Source organism: Physeter macrocephalus, chromosome 18 (assembly GCF_002837175.3).
Source record: "Physeter macrocephalus isolate SW-GA chromosome 18, ASM283717v5, whole genome shotgun sequence".
Lineage (NCBI taxonomy): Eukaryota > Metazoa > Chordata > Mammalia > Artiodactyla > Physeteridae > Physeter > Physeter macrocephalus.
The window spans coordinates 70,623,175-70,644,960 of record NC_041231.1 but is presented as its reverse complement, the minus strand read 5'-3'; the positions used below and the strand labels follow the sequence as shown (position 1 = coordinate 70,644,960).

The 21,786-nt window shown below is 35.7% G+C and overlaps 1 protein-coding gene across 1 annotated transcript in view; it reads left to right on the top strand.

Moving 5' to 3' along the window:
- Positions 1 to 21,786, top strand: part of SRPK1 (SRSF protein kinase 1) — a 70,882-nt gene that overhangs the window by 25,401 nt on the left and 23,695 nt on the right. Inside the window, 4 exon segments of the mRNA XM_055080125.1 lie at positions 12,783 to 12,901; positions 13,946 to 14,054; positions 14,973 to 15,060; positions 16,140 to 16,227. Of these exon segments, the coding sequence (XP_054936100.1) occupies positions 12,783 to 12,901; positions 13,946 to 14,054; positions 14,973 to 15,060; positions 16,140 to 16,227 (404 nt within the window).

The window sequence follows — 21,786 nt, the reverse complement described above, 5'->3', positions numbered from 1 at the left end:
TGCACTGCGCAGCATGCAGGATCTTAGTTCTCTGACCAGGGATCGAACCCATGCCCCCAGCAGTGGCAATGTGGAGTCTTAACCATTGGACCGCCAGGGAAGTCCAGCAGGCTATTATATTTTTAATAGCTCCTAGTTGTTGAGGAGGTGCCAAGATCTGTCACTGTCCCTAAGGGGAGGATCTCAGCACCTAGATTCAGGCTGTTTGGAACCTTGACTCTCAGGCAGCTTTTAAAAGTATGCAAATTGATACAGTTCTGTGGAACTGCAGGTGTAAACCTTCTGGCCAGGCAGTCTGGTGGTGTCCCCTGGGTAACAGTTGCAGAAATCCGGGCACTAGATGAGTATATAAGTTCTCTTCTGTAAGATACTGGTGAGCTGGAACAAGACAGAGAGCATCAGATGTGTGCCACACCTGAAGCCTGCCCCTCAGGCGGAAGCTCTAGGACAATCAAGAGGCCTCCTTCACAGAAAGACTGGGAGTTGTTGCTCAGTCTACTGTCTGCAGTGCCCTGGGGGGTGACAGCCTGCCAAGAGCCATCTCTGATTGCCATAGCCCTCTGGGCCTCAAGAATGCAAGACCAGTTGGCCACCAGAGATAGGCAATTAAGGGGCATCTTCTGGGTGGCAGTTGCAAAAACCGGGACAACAGATGTAAAAGCGTATCTGCCACAGGTAAAGCTCCCCTCCAGGAGACATTGGTGCTTTGGAGCAATGCTGTTGAGAGTTAGACTGGGTAAAAAGTTCATTTCCTCAGATTTAGAAGTCACTGCCTGATGGTCTTTTGCTATCCTGGGTTTCTGATGAGATATTTAATGCCAGTCTGATTACTCCCCTTTAAGCTTAGAAGCCTTTCAGATCTTCTTAATACTGGATTCTGAAATTTCCCTGGTACTGTATTTATATGTAGGTAAAAGTAATCCTGTTTAACACCAGGAGGGCCCTTTTGATTTAAATGAAGATTCCATTTAATCCTCAGACATTTCTTGTATTTCTTTAATATTTCTTCCCCTCCATTTTCTTAAACATCTTTTTCTGCAGCTCTCATTATTCAGATGTTGGGACTTCTGGATTGATTGTATCTTGTCTTTTTTTGGTGCATTTATCATTTCCATAATTTTTTCTCAACATTTAGAGAACTCTTTTTTTTTTTATCCCCAAATCCTTTTTCTTACTTCAACTACTTTTAGAGCACCTTATTTTGTTTGGAAGTCAATCTCATTTAAGATTTCTCTATTCATATTAACTAGTTTTAAAAATTGTGTTTTTCCTGAGTGCATTTTTGACCTGTAGGGTCAGTTTCCCAATTATTTCTCTTGGTCTCTATCTTTTTTTTTTTTTTTTTGTGGTACGCGGACCTCTCACTGCCGTGGCCTCTCTCGTTGCGGAGCACAGGCTCCGGACGCACAGGCTTAGCGGCCATGGCTCACAGGCCCAGCCACTCTGCGGCATGTGGGATCTTCCCGGACCGGGGCACGAACCCACGTCCCCTGCATCGGCAGGCGGACTCCCAACCACTGCGCCACCAGGGAAGCCCTCTTGGTCTCTATCTTTGAGGTTGAAGGCTTTCCTCAAAGATTTAGTGATTTTTGGTCATCTCTTCATATTTATGGATAAAGTGTTAGAGATCTCATTGAAAGCCCTGTGTCCCTAGCAAGGTTTTTTCTTTAAGGTGAATAGGTAGGGATCTGTCAGTGATGCTGGGCACCAGAATCTGGAAAACTTTACTGTGGGATACCATCATCTACACTAACAGCCTTTGTTCTTTCCAGTTTTGTTCACTTTCTTTAGAGAATAACCCTCCTTTTCTTTTTTCCCTGCAGGGTAAATGTAAGGTGTCAACTTTATTATACAAACCTTTAGTTAGCCTCTCTCTTTACCATCCCTCTTCTCACACCTGTGTTCCTATCCCCCTTCTCCACTTCAGCTCACCCTACACTTTTTTTCCTAGGTTGCCAGAGCATTGCTCCCTCCCCCTGTTTCTACATTGTGGTAGATTTATAACTTTATTCTTTATTTTAGTTTTACTGGCTTTGAGTGGGGAGATGATATAATTATGCAATCTATTAAAGTTTTTGTTTCTAGCTTTTTGCTTTAATAAATGCTGTGATAGCCATCATTGTGCCTAAATCTTTGTGAATATGATAATTTTTCCATAATTAAAAAAAACTTCTTATTTTAAAATAATTGCAGATTCACAGGAAGTTGCAAAGATAAGACAGGGAGGTCCCAGGTACCCTTCATCCGGTTTCCCCCAATGGTTGCTTCTTCTGTAACAATATCAAAACTAGGTATATCATTGGTATAAAGTGTGTGGTGAGTGTGTGATTATCTTAATTTTTAGGATAAATATTTATAAGTGAAATAGTTCAAAATTGTTGTGATTATTGCCTAATTATGTATATGACTTATTTAGAATGCTTCTTTGTTATAAATAACCAAATTCAAACTCACTTCTTAGACTATATCTAGAGGGGTTAATAGGTAGGGATCTATGAGGCTGGACTCCAAATATATCTCCGTGGATTTGCCTGTTTTTCTCCACTCCTAGTCAGTGAATGTCTTAGCTTTATTTTCCTGTATTTTAATATCATTCTCAGACATTTTCTTCCTATTTGGTGACAGTAATCCCCTCTGACAACTCCTTGGTCCGTATTGCTTAAGATTTCAGAAGTAGAGCTTCCAGCATCCATTATTTCCTTCCCTAAAGGTTTCTAATCTTGCTTAGATCATGCAAGGGAGGTACCTACCTATGGGAAGGTAGGGTGGGTAGGACCAGGTGATTAGTAACCTTGCCAAGCTGTGGAGGGTTATTTCCTGAAAGGAAATGATGCCAGACAGAAGAAGCTGAGTATGAGAGTAGCAGTCCAGTGTCCCTGCACTCTTCCCAACATAACAGTGAGTTGTATTTTTTTTAATTTTGTCTGTTTTTGAAATGATGTGAATATTTCATGAGTAATTCTCATAGGAAAAGATTCCAACAATTCAGAATTGTATTATATAAGACAAAATATGAAAACTCCCTTTTATATTCCCCCACATCCTTATTCCTTCACAATTTCCAGGAGGCTAACCCTGTCAACAATTGTCTGTATCCTTTAAACCCCTCTCAATATGTTTGTATACTAATATATGTACCTGTATACATTTTATTTTATTTTTTTATTGGAGGATAATTATTTTACAATGTTATATTAGTTTCTGCTGTACAATGAGGTGAATCAGCTGTTAAATGGATTACACTATAGCTAATCTATCTACCTATCTATCTTATCCAGTTACTTGTCTTTTTCATTGTAATGGTGTGTCTTAACTTTCCTTGATAGTACCTCTCCATTATATGGATGTGCCATAAATTACTTAACTGCTGCTATTGATTACAAGTTATATTCATTTATTGTACACTAACAATAAAGTGATGACTTTTTTTTTTTTGCTTCAGTATTTATTTCCTGCTTAATTAAAAGATCTAGGATTGTAGATACTGTGTGACATCACAGCATCACGCTAAGGCATTAACAAGTCCACTCATAGTGTTTTGGCATTGTTTTTTTTCCTATGTTGATCTTTTTTTTTTCAAATTGTGGTAAAATACACAACAAAATTTACCATCCTAACCATTTTTTAAAATAAATATTTTAAAAAGAACATTGGAATTATTTATTTATTTATTTAGGCTGTGCTGCTAGGTTGCGGCACATGGGTCCTTCGTAGCGGCATGCAGACTCTTAGTTGTGGCATGCATGTGGGATCTAGTTCCCCAAGCAGGGATCAAACTTGGGCCCCCTGCATTGGGAGCAGGGAGTCTTACCCACTGGACTGCCGGGAAATCCCCACCATCTTAACCATTTTTAAGTGTACAGTGCAGTTGTATTATATACATTCACATTGTTGTGCAACCATCACCACCATCTATCCCCATAACACTTTTCATTTTGTATGACTGAAACCCTATACCCAGTAAACATTTTGAGTCCTTTCTTTCAATTCTTTAGGTATATACCCAGAAGAATTGTTGAATTATATGGTGATTCTATGTTTAATTTTGGAGAGACTCACCATACTGTTTTTCATAGCAGCTGCACCATTTTTATATCTCAGCAAAATGCACAAAGGTTCCAATTTCTCCACATCCTCGTCAACAAGTTATTTTAAATGTACATGTACTTTAGAATGCATTAATAATAGGTAATATGTATCAAGTACTGCCTATGTACTAAGCATTATGCTAATTACATTAAATGTCAAATTCTCATAGCAGCTACTATCCTCATTTTATAGATAGTCATTTTTGAGGCTTGGGATGTTAAGTGCCTCCCAGTTCAAGAAGTCACCCTTCAGTAGTACCTGTGTTCTTGATATTCCATAACTGTTGCCTCCCAGAAATAAACTTACTTAGTCAAAGGATATATATTTTTTAAACTTTAAACTGCCAAATTACCTTTCACAAAGACTTCACTAATTTTATTCCCATCAACAGCATAAAAGAGTGCCTACCCACTCCCTCCAAATCCTTGTCAATATATGAAATTATTGCTTTTTGATTTCTCCCAAATCACTGGGCAAAAAAGTGATCTTTGTTTTAATTTTTTTCTCTGTTACTATTGATTTGAGATCTTTTCATGCATTTATAGAACATTTGAATATTTTCTTGAACTGGCATGTTATTAGTTTGAGTAATGCTAGGCTGCTGTGTTAGTTTCCTATGGCTACTATAAATTTAGTAGCTTAAAGCAACACAAAGTTATTATCTTACAGTTCTGGGAATTAGAAGTCTAAAATGGGTCAGCAGCGCATTGTTTCTTCTGTAGGCTCTAGGGAAGAATCCATTTCCTTGTCTTTTCCAACTTCTAGAGGTTGAGTTGCCTGCATTCCTTGGCTCATGACCCCTTCCTTGTATTGTCATCGTATCTCACTCTGACCTTCCTGCTTCCCTCTGAGAGGGACCCCTTTCCCAAACAACTTCAGTTTTTCTCGTTGTTTTGAAATGCAATTTTATTTAATACTAAATTCTCATATTTACTTGAGTCTGTGGCTAGATTTCATTCTGATCCAGTACCAGGACTACAGGGTTTTAATTACTATAGTTTGTTATATTTTGCTATCTGGGGGCCAAATTCCCAATTATTTCTCTTGTTTGAAAAATTTTTGACTGTTTTTGCTGATTTCCTTTTCCAAGATTTTACTGATCAGGTTCTACAAAATACCATGTTGCTTTCAGTTGAGATTGTTTTGAATTTATGGATTACTTTCTGGAAAATTGACACTTAAGTTTTGATTCTTCCCATCTAGGAGTATTCTATAGCTTGCTTTTGTTAGTTTGTTAAAGCATCATATACCCTTCAGATGTGTGTGATTCTAAATTTTAGAGCTGTTGCTGTTGCAAATTTATTGCTTTTTATCTGTTACATTTTTTATTGGTTATTGCCATTATGTAGAAATACTTTTGTTTTTGTAATTTGTATGGTAGTTTGTTTCTTCCTTGCCTAAAACCCTTTATTGGTTGTACTAATTTTTTGGTTATTTTTCTCCAATTTTCTAGGTAAATAGCCACTTTGTAATGGTGACAGTTCTGGTTCTTTTTCTTGCCTTAAATTATCTGTGACTGCAAGTACAACTTTGAAAAGTAGCCATTAAACTGTGTAATTGTGATGAACATCTGTCTTTTGTAGGAATGCTCATAATGTTTCTGTGATTTTCTGATAGATAACTGAGTTGAGTAAGTTTCTCTCCACTTCATTCCTAGATTACGAAGTGTTTCAGTCTAAAATGCATCTTGAATTTTGTCAGATGTCTTCATAATTTTTCTAAGAGTTTTCTTCTGTACATATATTAAATAGTGAATAACAGTAAGTTTCCTGTTTGAATTATCCTTTTATGTCTGCTTGTGAATATTACAATATTCAGTAGTTGTATATGAAGTTCACTGGTGAAACTGACCAGTAGTTTTCTGTTTGTTGTGTGTGTGTGTGTGTGTGCACACGCACACATGCACACGTGCATGCATGTGTGTTATTCTCTTCTGCTTTGGATGTCAGGGTTATGCTAGTGCTCTCAGATTAACTGGAAAGCTTTTCCAACTCTTCGAGATGCACTGGTACACTTTATTAACTGGTATTTTTCGTTGAAAATGTAGTAGCACTTGAGCTTACTGTCTGACCAACTGACCTTGTTGCCTTTTAGGGGTGACTCTTCAATTTTTTAATCGCCATGATTGTTATATCCCTGTGGGTTTTTTTTTAATTAGTTTTGCCAGAGGCTTATCTATCTTATTAATCTTTTTCAAATAATTAACTTTCAATTTAGAGTTAAAATTTTACTCCTTTTATTTCTAGCTCTTTATTCAGTTAACAGCAGCTTTTCTTGTTTTCTAATTGGTATACTCATGGTTATACATTTTTCTCTTGAGTAAAGCTGAGTATGTCATAGATTTTAACATGTAATGCACTTATACCTACATACTTTGAAATTTTAAAGGTTCATTTCCTCTTTAAATCAAATCTGCCAAGATATTTTCATTTTATTCTATAGTATGCCAATTTTTTTCAGTGTTTGGAAAGAATGGATATAAAGTTACATATACGAATATATCAATTTAGATCAAAGTTGTTTGTTATTTAAATTCTCTCTGTACACTTTTCATTTATTTGAATTGTTTATTCTCCATAAAACAAATAGAAGAATCTAAGTTACCTATAGAAAATTTTTGTGCAGGTATAGATTTTTTCATGAATTAGGCATGCAGTTGAATCTCTCCCCTTTCCCCATTGCCACCATTTGTGTTTTGTGATAAAGCTGTGATTAACCTGAGAGAGGTAATATAAAGTCACTTTTTGGGGTAACTTGATGGATAAGGTCAATAAGATTCCCAAGTGTATGATAATGTTTTAGCAAAATCTCAATAAGCCAACCATATGTTAGATTCATACTTGAAAGCAATCAGAGCCAATATTTTTTAAATAAAATATTTGAGATATACAAAAAAAGAAAAAAGAATAAATAATAAAATGGTAGCTCCTACCCAGCTTAAGAAAATCTCATTACTGTACAGGTGATGCCCACGTGTACTCCTCCTTGATCATATCTCTATATTATAGTTCACTTGTGGAATTAATAGCTATCCTGAATTTGTCCTGTATTTCTTTTGTGTTGTTTCTTTTTTCATTCTTTTTTCTCAGCTTTTTAAAAACTGAGATATAATTGACATATTGTGTAAGTTTAAAGTGTACAACCTATTGATTTGATGGATTTATATCACATTGATGGATTTATATCACATTATGATTGCCATTGTAGTATTAGCTAATGTTACATCTCATAATTTTTATTTCTTCCAGTGGTGGGAACAGTTAAGATCTAGTCTCTTAGAAAGTTTTATGTTTGTAATACAGTTTTATTGTCTATAATCACTGTACTGTGTGTTCAATCTCTAGGAATTATTTACCTACTAGTTGCAGTTGTGTAATTTATATTTTAACTATATATTGGCTGTTTTGTATGTTTTAAAAATTTGATTGAAGGTGATACATTGTATTTATTCTGCAGCTTGCTATTTGCATTCCATCTTATGTTTGTGCAGTTTATTCAAGCTGATGCATGTAGCTTATTCATTTTCACTGTTGGGTATAATATTTTATTATATCAAAATACTATAACTTACCCATTCTCCTCTTGATGGACATTTAGTTGTTTCCTGCTTTTCGTTATTACAAACAGTGCTGCTGTGAACACGATTGTATATGCTCTTCTAGGGTGTTCATAGCAGCAAGATTCATAATAGCTAAAGAGTAGAAACAACCCAAATGTCCATCAACTGATTAATGGATAAATTAAAATGTGATCTATCCATATAATGGAATATTATTCAGCCATAAAAAGTAGTGAAGTAATGATACATCCTACAACATGGATAAACCTTGAAAACATGTTAAGTGAAAGAAGTCAGTCACAAAAGACTGCATAATGTGTGATTCCATTTATATGAAATATGCAGAATAAGCAAATTCATAGAGACAGAGAGTAGACTAGTGTTTCCCAGAGTCTGGGGGAAGAGTGTAATGGTGAGTGACTGTTAATGGGTTTGGGGCTTTTGGGGGTGGGGGTGGGATGAAAATGTTCTAAATTTAGTTTGTGGTGATATTGCACAACTCTGAATATACTAAAACCACTGAACTCTACACTTTAGATTGGTGAGCTTATGGCATGTGAATTATATCTCACTAAAGAAGTTAAAGATAATTTCTAGGACAGTATTTTTCAAACCCAACCCACTAGTAGGTTATAAACCAATTTTAGTGAGTCGGAATAGAGTTTGCAGGGTGTTTTTGAGCTATAAGAATTTCTTCATTCTTTAGAAAACGGGAGTGGGGAGCTCACGTGGCTTGTTTGAGTATATAAATTCATGAAATGTTTAAGTGAAAGCTCATAAATAGCATATTTATGATAGTTATGAATATATAATATTTGGCTGCAAAAAATTCAGTAAATTTTTGTTTGGTATTTTGGTTTTACTATTTATTTGGGTGATTAGTGATGATTATACCAGAAATGGAATCTTGAAAGGATCCTTGGAAATAAGAGAAAACACTCTAATTTGGCTTTTATCATCTCTGTTCACACTCCAGAGTTTCTGTGTCAAATCTGTCAAGCTTTTCTGCTACTTTCCGCCTTTCTCCCAGATTTTTGCCTTGGCTCTATTCTGTACCACAGCCAAATATATTCCTATTTCTAACATTCTGGTGTTTTGATCAGGTTATAAATTGACTCCTTTGGAAGCATACTGCTATTAAAATTTGATCTGTTGTCCATTTCAGTTTATATTAGAGATTTTGTAGATGTACTGGGTTAAATTTTATATGCCTTGAGAGCTTTAAACTGATACAGTTTTTGTCTTCTGAATATGAATAGCAAATACTTGAGGCATGAAAATAGATATGAAGAGTTTAAAATCACAGATTGAAACTATTTTAGAACTCTCCATTTTTGTTCTAGGAAGAATTGTTTTCAGTTTCAAATGTTAATAAGCTGAAGTTTCTTTCTGTAGTATTTCTTCAGATTTTTTATACAATTTTCTTATAACAACCATCAATCAAAGTTACAGTGATTTTGAGCTCTTTAATCATGTCATCATCATCTTATCCTCATTATCTAATAGTAACTATCTCTGTTTTCTCAAATTTCCTCTTTTTGTTTTTGGTTTTTGTCTTTTTCTGACAGAGGCTTTTTAAAAAAATTTATTTTATTGAAGTACAGTTGATTTACAGTGTTAATTTCTGTTGTACAGCAAAGTAATTCAGTTATACATATAAATATGTTCTTTTTCATTTTCTTTTCCATTATGGTGTATCACAGGATATTGAGTATAGTCCCCAGTGCTATACAGTAGACCTTATTGTTTATCCATTCTATATATATAATAGTTTGCATCTGCTAATCCTAAGCTCCCAGCCCATCCCTCTCCCACCCGCTCCTGCTTGACAACCACAAGTCTATTCTTTATGTCTAAAACTGGGACCTTTAGTCAGTAAAACTGGTGTGTGTGTGTGTGTGTGTGTGTGTGTGTGTGTGTGTTTTGGCACGAGGCTGGGAAAAAATTAGACTGAGGATGTCATTAAAAGGCAATATTTACCGTGAGGGGCTTGTGGTTGCCAGGCCATTTTTGCCTTCCTCTGACAGAGACTTTTTTCAGTTGTCTGATGTTCATTGATTGACATCATGTATAAAAGCATAGCATTAGTAAAACATGGGCAGTTTGAGAAAGCCAAGACAATGCAGGGATCAGAAGGAAACTTAAAAACTATAAACCATATTCTGAAGAGAAAAGAAGGCGTAGGAGTCTGTCGAAAAGGAATGTTCAAGAGAGAAAAAAAAAGTATGGGAAACTAAAATACGGTAGAAATTTAAAGGATAATGCAAGTTAGGAAGATAAATCTGGAAAGTAGAATGAAAAACTTTAAAGATGCATAAATAAGAGAAAATATAAGATTAATGAAGTGTAGGCCAGTAGATCCAGAATCTGGGGGGCGGGGGAAGTTCCAGAGAGAGTAGACAATATGAAGAAGATTGAATTTTCAGTGAATTACAGGAAATTTTCTCAACTGAATGAATCTCTGTTTTGCAAGTACATAGAAAGTACTTAGCAAGATGGATTTTTTTTAAAAGCCACTCTGGAAATTTCAGAACATGGGGATTAAAGAGAAGGTCCTTCAAAACAAAAAACACCTTCCAGGGAGAAAAACAAGCCCTATTTCAAAGCTCAGAACACATTGATGGACTTGTCAACAGCACCACTGAAAGCTAGAATGCAACAGAGCAATTTATTTTATACCCAGACTGGCAGTCAAGGATGAGAATAAAATAAAATAAAGATAGGAGAGATCTTAATGAATTTACCTCCCATACACTCATTCTCCAGAAGTTACTGATAAATGTGCACTATGAAAATGGAGTAAATCAAGATAGAGGAAGACTGTGGGATTGAGGACACAGGACTTCCAACACACACAGAGATGAAAGAACATTTAAGACATTATGTATATACTTTAAATTAATAAATATAAATTAAGTGTATTTTTTAATGAAATTTAAAAGTTAAAAATAGGATCTTTTTCCTGCCTTAGTTGATCAATTTCTCTTATTGATTTAGAATGAGACAGGATTTTCTTCTGTACCAGCCATGGTCAGGATAGAGACTTGTATTTTACATTGAGACCTGGAACTTATAATTCCTTTTTGAATCCTTGAACTGGGAATGATACTTAATAATGTTCGGTTTTATAACTAAAAACAACTTCACAAATACATATTCTTCCAAAAATGTTGCAAATCTTTAAAAAATAAATTTTTAACTTTACTACTCCCATGATACTTGTGGAATTGTAATATTCCAGCATTTTCATGTCTGTTTTTTGCTACTTATATTTCACTACTTTTCAAAAATTTCTCAATTGTAGTTCTTAAAATGAAATTTTAATTGTAAAAGGCAACAAGTTTGAAATCAGAGAATTTGTTTTAGAAACATTTCTTAATCATAAATTTGGAAATGTTCATTCAGACTCATTATTTCCACTTAGGAAAGTAAGCCAGGTAGTTCCATACTGAATAAATTTCCCAAAGACATGTTTCCACTGAGAATGAACACATTGAATCATGCAGTTTTATAACTACTTTTGTATCCTCTGGGGGACTAAAAAGTACCAAGAATTAAGGCAGGTTGGAATGGCCAACAGAAATCTAAATCTAGTCATGCTTGCCAAGGTATTTCTTATGTCTCAACAGCCCATGTAACTGATTCTGCTATTATAATTTTCTGTTAAATTGAATCTTTTGAAAAAACAATCTGATGAAACAGGTTTGAAAACACAAATAAAATACTGGAAAATAGGAATTAAAATTCCTTTTCCTACAACTACTGAAAAGAGTGCTGTGGACACTGTTTCTTTTGCTAAAGCTTTACGAAGCAGGCAGCTAATAAGTGTCAGAGCCTGAATGCAAATCCAAGTCTTTCTGCCTCCTGAACTACTTACTCAGTGCTCAAAAATTTTGATATAACTAATTGACAGCATGTAGAGAAAGGAATCAATTTGAAAGTGTTTAATACATTATAAAATGAGATAACATTTTTACCTGTTAAATAAGCTAAGTTTTCTGAACTTAGTAATACTTAAATACTGGAATCTCCCATATGTAGCTGGAGATGTAATTCACTACAACCCTATCAGAAAAGTCATACTATGTAATAATCCTAAAAACTGTTCATGGCCACAGACTGGAAGGAAATAGTCCAGAGTGTTAATATGTTCAGAGTAGAGATCTAACAAAATAATTATTTCCAAATTTCCTACATTTAACTTTTTTTTTTTTAATTTATTTTTGGCTGCAGTGGGTCTTCACTGCTGTGCACGGGCTTCTCCTTGCGGTGGCTTCTTTTGTTGCAGAGCGTGGGCTCTAGGCGCATGAGCTTCAGTAGTTGTGGCACACAGCCTTAGTAGTTGTGGTACGCGTGCACTAGAGTGCACGGGCTTCAGTAGTTGCGGTGCATGGACTCAGTAGTTGTGGCACGTGGGCTCTAGGGTGCAGGCTTCAGTAGTGTGGCGAACAGGCTTAGTTGCTTCGCGGCATGTGGGATCTTCCCAGACCAGGGATTGAACCCATGTCCCCTGCATTGGCAGACGGATTCTTAACCACTGCACCACCAGGGAAGTCCTAACATGTTATTTTTATAAATAGGGTAAATGTTTCTATCTTTATCTGGTAGTTTAACTTTAGGGAAATAATTCTAAATACAGAATAAAGATTATCTAAAAAGACTCAACAGCTTTATTTTTTAGTAGTGAAAAATTAGAAACAAATGTCCAGCTGAGCAGAATGTACCAGAGTAAATAGTGATATTGCTAAGGGAAATATGTAAGACTTAAGAGATTGCATAGGTATGAGGGGGAAAGTTGACAGTATAATAGGCAAAGCCAGGTACAAATTTGTTTATAAAGCATGTGATTACCAATATATATTTTTATAAAAATACAGCAAATTACTGGAAGAAGGTCTAGTAGTTTTATCAGCAATTTTGTTTGGATATTGAGATTCAAGTAATTTTTTCCCTTTGTACTTTTATATATTTTCCAGATTTTATTTAATCATGTACTGACTTTTTAGAAACTAATAACTAACATGAGGTAAATTTTCCTAGGCTGCCACTACATAACATTCTGTTTGTAGTATCTGTTAATTGGTTCTGTTTTCTTGTATCCATATGGAATGAACATGTTTGTATTATTTCTTAGATCTGAAACTCAGCACCGAGGCTCTGCTCCCCACTCTGAGAGTGATCTCCCAGAGCAGGAAGAGGAGATTCTGGGATCTGATGATGATGAGCAGGAAGATCCCAATGATTATTGTAAAGGTAAGATTTTCTGTGAGGAGATACTAAGTAAGATGTGATCCATGTATAAGCAGTTTTTCATTTGAATATTTGGTCTATCAGCATAAACAGTATTGATGCTTTCTGCTTATTGCATCCTTTTCTCTAAGTATAGGAATTAGTATTTCCTTTTACTTTGACTTAATTAAAGCTTAGTTTAAATTAAATTTGTTTCTACTCCTTAAAAACGATAGTGCATATTTTCCTTAGAAAATTTCAGAAATAGGTTAAACAAAAAGAAAACAAAAGCCGTCTGTAATGCTGTCACCCAGAAGTAACCAGTGTTAAGATTTGGTATGTAGACTTTTGAAAAAAACACCTTTCACTACTCTTTTCTCAAAGTGATGATTGCTAAGATACATTAAACTGGAATTATAGATACTTAAACTGTGTCATAAGGTTGCCTGTTATCTTTTCTGTTTCTTTTATGAAACTTTCCAGGATTCTTGGGTAGGATCTTATAACAGAATATCTCTTAACCATTGAGGAGAACCTGGTTCTTCTTCTCAGTAGGCAGAGATGCATGTTTAAATCCCTTGATTCCTGCCACTGTTGGCAGCCTTTTCAGGCCTTCCTGGTTTTTATGTTTTAGAAAAGCAATTTCTTTTTTTAAAGTTAAATAAATGGAATTCATTAATCTCTCTCCTAAAAAACATCCTGAGACTACAACTATAAATAGATTTATATGTTTAGATAAATCTTGGATTACTGAGGGGCAAGAATGTTGTGAAACATAACCTTATTTTTGTTTGAGGATGACTTATTTTTTTAAGTAATTATTGGTTGTTCCACAAAGCATCACTTGCTCACTCTAAATCATTACTCTTATTCTTTAAGATATTTTTTGTAACATGAGCTCAATAATACTGTGTTGCTGACTTGACTTAACATTTTCTTTTGTTGAGTTGGTTGTGTTAGAAGAAACCATTTTTATTTGCTAAAAGGTGTATAGGTGTTGAAAAATGTGTTGTGAGATACCTTTTCCTACTACTTAAGTGACTATTTCCCTCCTGTTGTTTCTTCCAGGAGGTTATCATCTTGTGAAAATCGGAGATCTATTCAATGGGAGATATCATGTGATCCGAAAGTTGGGCTGGGGACACTTTTCAACAGTGTGGTTATCATGGGATATTCAGTAAGTTTTAGTGCCTGCAAGAGAATTAGGTGATTCCTAAATGTTTGTGTCTGATTTTCCACTTTTAGTCTAAGCTCTAGACTGATTTCTTGATAAGAATCTTATTACTGAGAATCTTTATGTTCTTGGGCAAATGACTTTCCTCGGATGAAGAGTCAGCTTAGAGGAGACACAAGATTGATTAAATTAGTATCAGTAAGGTGCTTGAAACTCCCAAATTCAAAACATTACAAATACCCAAAGAAAGTGTAGTATGTAAGTTCATAGTTTTTCTCATTGGAGTAGAGCTGAATTTTTAGATGATGCCCTAGACCAACCTTTGTGAAATTACTTATTTTCTTGTATTTTGTTTTGATAACAGATTTGTTCAGCCATACAGTGTAAAACTTCTGTACATAAAAATCACAGGCAGTTAATATTGGATGTTTACCTGAAAGTGTACCATCTGTCTTTGGTGAGACAGCAGTTGCTCTCTGTGTGCTTAATTTTTTATCAGTTTTTCACCCAAGTATTTCTTCTGGCTTCTTAGAGGAAAGTACTATAGCTTTTAACCTTTTAGGTTTTGCTATACAGATATGCAGAATACTTCTGATTTGGTGGCGCTTTCCCCCTTATTTATCCCCACTTCATGGTTTTACTTGGATTCATGGAGCATTCAGAAAGTAGATTTTAACTTATAGGAAATGTTTGGTGACTGACATTACCGAGGAACAGATTTTCTTCTTCTCATAAGTTAAATTTGGCAAGTTAGTGCTATTAACAGGTACAGGTGACCCATAGTAGTATTTCGTGTTTGAGTACAGAGAAATATGAAATCAATATTTGTACTTCTGTCGCTGTCTCCCAGTTATAGTTAAATCTTAGCTTCCTAACATAAAGGTAGAGCATTTAGTCTTAATTGCCTGTTTGGTTTCTTAGGGGGAAGAAGTTTGTGGCAATGAAAGTAGTTAAAAGTGCTGAACATTATACCGAAACAGCACTTGATGAAATCCGGTTGCTGAAATCAGTAAGTATTAGATTGTATGTGTGAGCTGCAAAGCATTATAAATAAATAAAGTTTTATTCAGTTAATATATACCAAGTGTATACTCTTTGGCATGGCTCATTTTTACTGTAAAGTTCTAGTATCCTTAAAGAGGTAGAGGAAGACAATATTTACACATCCTGTGTATGTGGTAGGGAACTGGTGGAATATGCTATGATGGGAATTCTCCCTACATATACAATGGAAAAAAAACCTTGCAAATAAACAAAAATGTTTATTGAGTATGTTTTATGTGCCAGATAGCACAAAGAATGTTTTTCTTTCCTGCTATGGTTAAAAGAAAAGTTGTGTGAATAAATATATAGTATCTATTTTGTTTTAAAATCTTATACAAATATATAAAAATAAGCACTATATTTACTAATTCCCTTTATTACCTGGAAACTTAGGTAAATATTATCAAAAACTTATTTTCAGTTTTGTTACAAATTAGTAAATGTCAGCGTAGTAGAAGGAGCTTAAACTCAGAGTTAGAAAACATGAGTTTTAGGGCCAGCTCTATCCAAATATATCCTTCAACTCATCTTTTTGTTTCTTCTGAGCCTTAGGTTTTTCATTCGTAAAGTGAGGAAGCTAGATCAGGAGAGGTCCAAGGAAGTCATTTTCAAAGTGCCAGTCTGTGATAAGATAAGGAGCTCATGCCCCAAAGTAAATCAGTGTACTGCTTCCTTCCCTCAGAAAGTTTTTCTATGAAAAGAAATGAAGGCTGAATAAACAGTATGGTTAGTGCTATGGTTGATTGCATCCTGCAAAAGCTCCTGAATTCCTCCTGGCCTGGTAACTAGAAGTTAATTTAGGAGTAGCAAAATGGTATAATTAAACAGTAGTCTTTGTTGATTGTGTTTTCTTTTGTGAACTGCTTATATTAAGTTTTTTTGTCTGTTAGAGCTATTAAAATTTTATGTTTGTCTCATAGATTTGTATGAGCTCTTTCTTGGAGTAATCCTTTGTTATATTTGCTGCAGGTATCCCCCGCCCCCACCATTTGGTTTATTTCTATGGTTTCCCTTTTGCTAAGCATTGTTTCTTCCCTATTACAGGTTCGCAATTCAGATCCTAACGATCCAAATAGAGAAATGGTTGTTCAACTACTAGATGACTTTAAAATATCAGGAGTTAATGGAACACGTATCCTTTTTAAAACCTATTTGAAAACAAATCATGAAATAACTTTATCCCAAAGAAAGGAGTGAGATATGTACAGGTAGCATTGGTCTTTTCTTTCAAAACAAACTATAATCAAATTATTTTATTGTAAACTTTTGAACACAGACATGAGTCAGGTCTCTCTTCATATGTTGTGATTTTTTAGGCTATAAAATAACATAATAACATAAAATAACATAAAATAAAATTAAATTTAAAAAATATATTTTTCTTTGTGGTGAGAATTCTTAGATTTTACTCCCAATAACTTACATACATAACATATAGCATTGTTAATTATATTTATTGTATTGTACATTATATCCCTGGTACTTACCTTATAACTGGAAATTTATACCTTTTGACTGCCTTCATCCAGTTTCTCCTCCCCTAAGCACCACCTCTGGTAACCACAGATTTGATCTTTTTCTTTTGAGTTTGTTTATTTTTGAAGTATAATTGACCTATAACACTATGTTAGTTCTGGTGCACAATGTGGTGAGTTGATATTTCTATACATTTCAAAATGATCACTGTGATAAGTCTATTTAGTTTATGTTACCATACAAAGATATTACATAGTTATTGACTATATTCCCCACACTGTACATTTCACACCCATGACTCACTTATTTTGCAACTGGAGGTTTGTACTACTTAATCTCTCTTAACCAATTTCTTTCCTCCTCCACCTTCCTCCCCTCTGGCAACCACCTGTTTGTTCTCTGTATCTGTAACTTTCTGTTATGTTTGTTCGTTTGTTTTGTCTTTTATATTCCACATTATTAAGTGAAATCCTACAGTTTTGTCTTTCTCTGTCTCACTCATCTCACCATCCATGTCACAGATGGCGAGGTTTCATTCTTTTTTATGGCTGAGTCACATTCCATTAATATATATACACCACATCATCTTTGCATCTCTCTTTTTTCTATATATATCTTCTGTATCTCTTTTCAACATATGGAATACTGCTATAACTGTTTAATTTCCTTGTCTGCTAATTCTAACGTCTGGGTCAGTTCTGGGTCAATTTCAAATGATTTATTCCTGTATCTAATTTTCAGATACATTTTCCCTGCACCTTTGTTGCCTGGTAGTCTTTGATTGAGACACTGTGATTTTTACCTTGTTGGCTGCTGGATTTATAGCTGTAAATCTTGAGCTTTGTTCTGGGAGCAGTTGTTACTTGGAAGCAGTTTGAATCTTTTCAGGTTTTACTTTTATGATTTGTTAGATGGCTCCAGAGCAGTGTTCAGTCTAGGGCTAATCATTCCTTCTACTGAGGCAAGGTCTTCTGAATAATCTACCCAATGCCCCATGACTATGAATTTTTCTAGTTTTTTTTCTTAATTGAGATATAATTGACATATAACATTGTATTAGTTTTGGGTGTACAACATAATGATTTTATAGATGTATACATTACAAAATGATTACCATAGTAAGTTTAGTTAACATCCATCACCACACATACTTAGAATTTTTTTCTTGTGATGAGGACTTTAAGATTTACTGTCTTAGCAACTCTCAGATACACAATATAGTATTATTAACAATAGTCACCATGCTGTACATTACACACCCAGGACTTACTCATCTTTTTTTTTTTTTTTTTAAATAAATTCATTTATTTATTTATTTTTGGCTGCGTTGGGTCTTGGTTGCTGCGTGTGGGCTTTCTCTAGTTGCGGCGAGGTGGGGCTACTCTTCATTGTGGTGCGCGGGCTTCTCCTTGCAGTGGCTTCTCTTATTGGGGAGCACGGGCTCTAGGCGCACAGGCTTCAGTAGTTGTGGTGTGTGGGCTCAGTAGTTGTGTCTCACGGGCTCCAGAGCACAGGCTCAGTAGTTGTGGTGCATGGGCTTAGTTGCTCCGCAGCATATGGGATCTTCCTGGACCAGGGCTTGAACCCGTGTCCCCTGCATTGTCAGGCGGATTCTTAACCACTGTGCCCCCGGGGAAGTCCCAGACTTATTCATCTTATAACTGGAAGTTTGTACCTTCTGACCACCATCACCCATTTCCCCCACCCCCCACCTTTGGCAACCACTAGTCTGTTTTCTGTATCTATGAGTTTGTTGTTTTGTTTTGTTTTTAGATTCCACATATAAGTGAGATCATACAGAATCTGTCTTTCTCTGTTTTATTTCACTTAGCATAACACTCTCAAGGTCCATCCATGTTATCACAAATGGCAAGATTTCCTTCTTCTTATGGCTGAGTAATATTCCGTTGTATATGTAGACCATATTTTCTTTATCCATTCATCCATCAGTGGACACTAGGGTTGCTTCCATGTCTTGGCTATTGTAAATAATGCTGCAGTGAACATGGGGGTGCACATCTTTTTAAGTTAGTGATTTTGTTTTCTTCGGATAAATACCCAAAAGTGGAATTGCTGGAATGTATGGTAGTTCTCTTTTTAGTTTTTTGAGGAACCTCCTGTTTTCCATAGTGGCTGTACCAGTTTACATTCCCACCAACAGTGCACAAGGGCTCCTTTTTCTCTACATCCTCACCAACACTTGTTATCGCTTGTCTTTTTTATAATAGCCATTCTAACAGCTGTGAGGTGGTATCTCATTGTGGTTTTGATTTGCATTTCCCTGATGATTAGTGATGTTGAACACCTTTTCATGTACCTGTTGGCCATCTGTATGTCTTCTCTGGAAAAATATGTGTTCAGATTCTTTGTTCATTTTTTAATCAGATTGGGTTTTTCCCCCCCTATTGAGTTATATGAGTTCTTTATATATTTTTGATATTAACTCCTTATCAGATCTTTGATTTGCAAATATTTTTTCCCATTCCTTAGGTTGCCTTTTCATCTTCATTTTGTTTCCTTTGCTCTGCAGAAGATTTTTAGTTTGATGTAGTCCACTTGTTCATTTTTGCTTTTGTTGACTTTGTTTTTTGTGTCAGATCCAAAATATCATCGCCAAGACCGATGTCAAGGAGCTTACCACCTGTGTTTTCTTCTAGGAGTTTTATGGTGTCAAGTCTTACGTTCAAGTCTTTAATCCATTTTGAGTTGATTTTAGGGTCTAATATAAGATAATGGTCCAGTTTCATTCTTTTGCATGTAGCTATTCAGTTTTCCCCCCATGATTTATTGAAATAACTGTCTCCATTGTGAGTTCTTGGCTCCTTTGTTGTAAATTAATTGGCCATATATGTGTGGATTTATTTCTGGCCTATGACTATAACTGAATTTTTCTAGTCCTTTTGATGAGAGCAGATACTGTTGGAGCCCTGTGAGAATGCTGGGCACTATTCCCTCTAATCCTTTCAGATGATTTTTTTCCCCTCTAGTAGTTTCCACATATACCTATGCTGATTACTACTCTACTGAATACTTGAGGGGGATCCCTTTTTAGATCTCCAGGGTTCTCTTTCCCTGCAGCTCTCTCCTCGCTAGTATTGTTCTGTGAACCATAGCTGCTGCCTTGATTTCCCAGGACTCTCAGCTCCATCTGTTTAACTCAAGGGGTTTGCTTGGAGAGTCTCAAGACAGTAAGAAGATGTCCAGGGTCTTTAAATCTGTTGTTTTATGTATTTTGTCTGATTTTGTTTTTGTTGCTTAAAGCAAGAGGGTTAAGCCAGTCCCTGTTACTCCATCTTGCCTGAAGCAGAAGTTCCTAGATGTATGTTTAACTCTAAGAAATTACCAACCAGTTTTCCAAAGTGGTCGTACCATTTTATACTTCTGTTAGCATAATATGGGAGTTCTAATTGCTCCATATGCTCATCTACATTTGGTCATGTTAGTCTTTTTATTTTAGTTATTCTGTTGAGTTTGAAATAGTATCATCCTGTAATTTTGATTTGTATTTTCTGAGGTAGTCATGTCCCATTTTTAATCTTTAATTAAGAACGGTTCCTTTCATGGCATTCACTCACACCCCCCCGCCAACCGGCCAGAGAATCCAGGCCAGTTGTATTGCTCCTTAATTTGGATTTGTCTGATTATTTCCTCATGATTAAGTTCATTAATCATTTTTGTCAAGTATACTACATGGATGATGTTTTATTTTTCTCAGTGTATTACATCAGAGGGCACATAATGTGAATTTGTGCTTGTCATTGATGATGGTATGTTTGATTACATGGTTAAGGCAGTGTCTTTTCAATTTCCCTGTTTAAAAGTATCTTTTTCCTTTTATAATTAATAAGCAGCATATGGGGTGATAGTGTGACACTGTGAGAATTCTTTTTCCCCTAGCAATCTTCACTTAGTAGTTTTAGTATTCATTGACTCTTATCTGAATCAGTTCAGTTATTACTATAGTGATGATAAAATGGTAATTTTTTATTTCTGTCATACTTTATATATTTATTAGTTGACTTCTTCTCTGAAGAAGACATTTTCCTCCCCCAGACACACTTATTTTAGTATCCCGTTTGGATTCATTCTGTTTTTAATTTATAAGCTAATTCATAACTTCACTCTTTAAAATGTTCTCAACTTTGGCCAGTGGCTTCTTTTTTTTTTAAACAGATTTTATTTATTTATTTATTGGTTGCGTTGGGTCTTCGTTGCTGTGCACAGGCTTTCTCTAGTTGCGGCGAGCGGGGGCTACTCTTCGTTGAGGTGCGCGGACTTCTTGCAGTGGCTTCTCTTGTTGTGGAGCACGGGCTCTAGGCGCACGGGCTTCAGTAGTTGTGTCACGTGGGCTTCAGTAGTTGTGGCTCACAGGCTCTAGAGCACAGGCTCAGTAGTTGTGGTGCACGGGCCCAGTTGCTCTGCGGCATGTGGGGTCTTCCCGGACCAGGGCTCGAATCCATGTCCCCTGCATTGGCAGGCAGATTCTTAACCGGCCAGTGGCTTCTTCAGGCTGGTTCCTGTTTCCTCCTGACGTGTTCCCTTACTGTTGGCACAGCAAGGTATTCCAGGTTTTCCCTGGATTTGGCCATTTCTTTAAGGAGTCCAGGTTTTCCTTTAGGGGAGAATCTTATTTAAAACAAAAGTCTGAGCACTAGATCATTATTACATATATATGTCTTGACTTTCCAATTTATGTAGAAGCTTCTAGAGGTCGAAAATACCAACATCTTCTGACTAAAATCCCTGCAGTGCCCTAGCCCTGGCACTACTAGGCCCAAAGAGTATTCCTGTTATGAGGCGTGATTAGGGTGTTCATACATAAGAGAACACATGGTGGTAGTAGAATCAAGTTTAATTTTGTAAAGTAAAGAGCATAAAGCAGGTCAGTTTCCTATTTTTTTTTAAATGTTGACATTTACATTTTTTAGCTCGTTTTGGTACATTGTCTTCTTTCACTAAAGCCAAATTTATTTTTCCTTGCTTTGATACTATGAGAGTAGGCGTTGTTAACCCTGGACATTAGTTTTGACATCAGGGAAGAGACTAATCAACACCTTTAGCCTAGTGCTTTCACTAACTTTATGTATATGTTTCACTTTTATTTTTATCACTGAGTGTTTTTTTCTTGTTTTTTTTTTTTTTTTTTTCGGTACGCGGGCCTCTCACTGTTGTGGCCTCTCCCGTTGCGGAGCACAGGCTCCGGACGCGCAGGCTC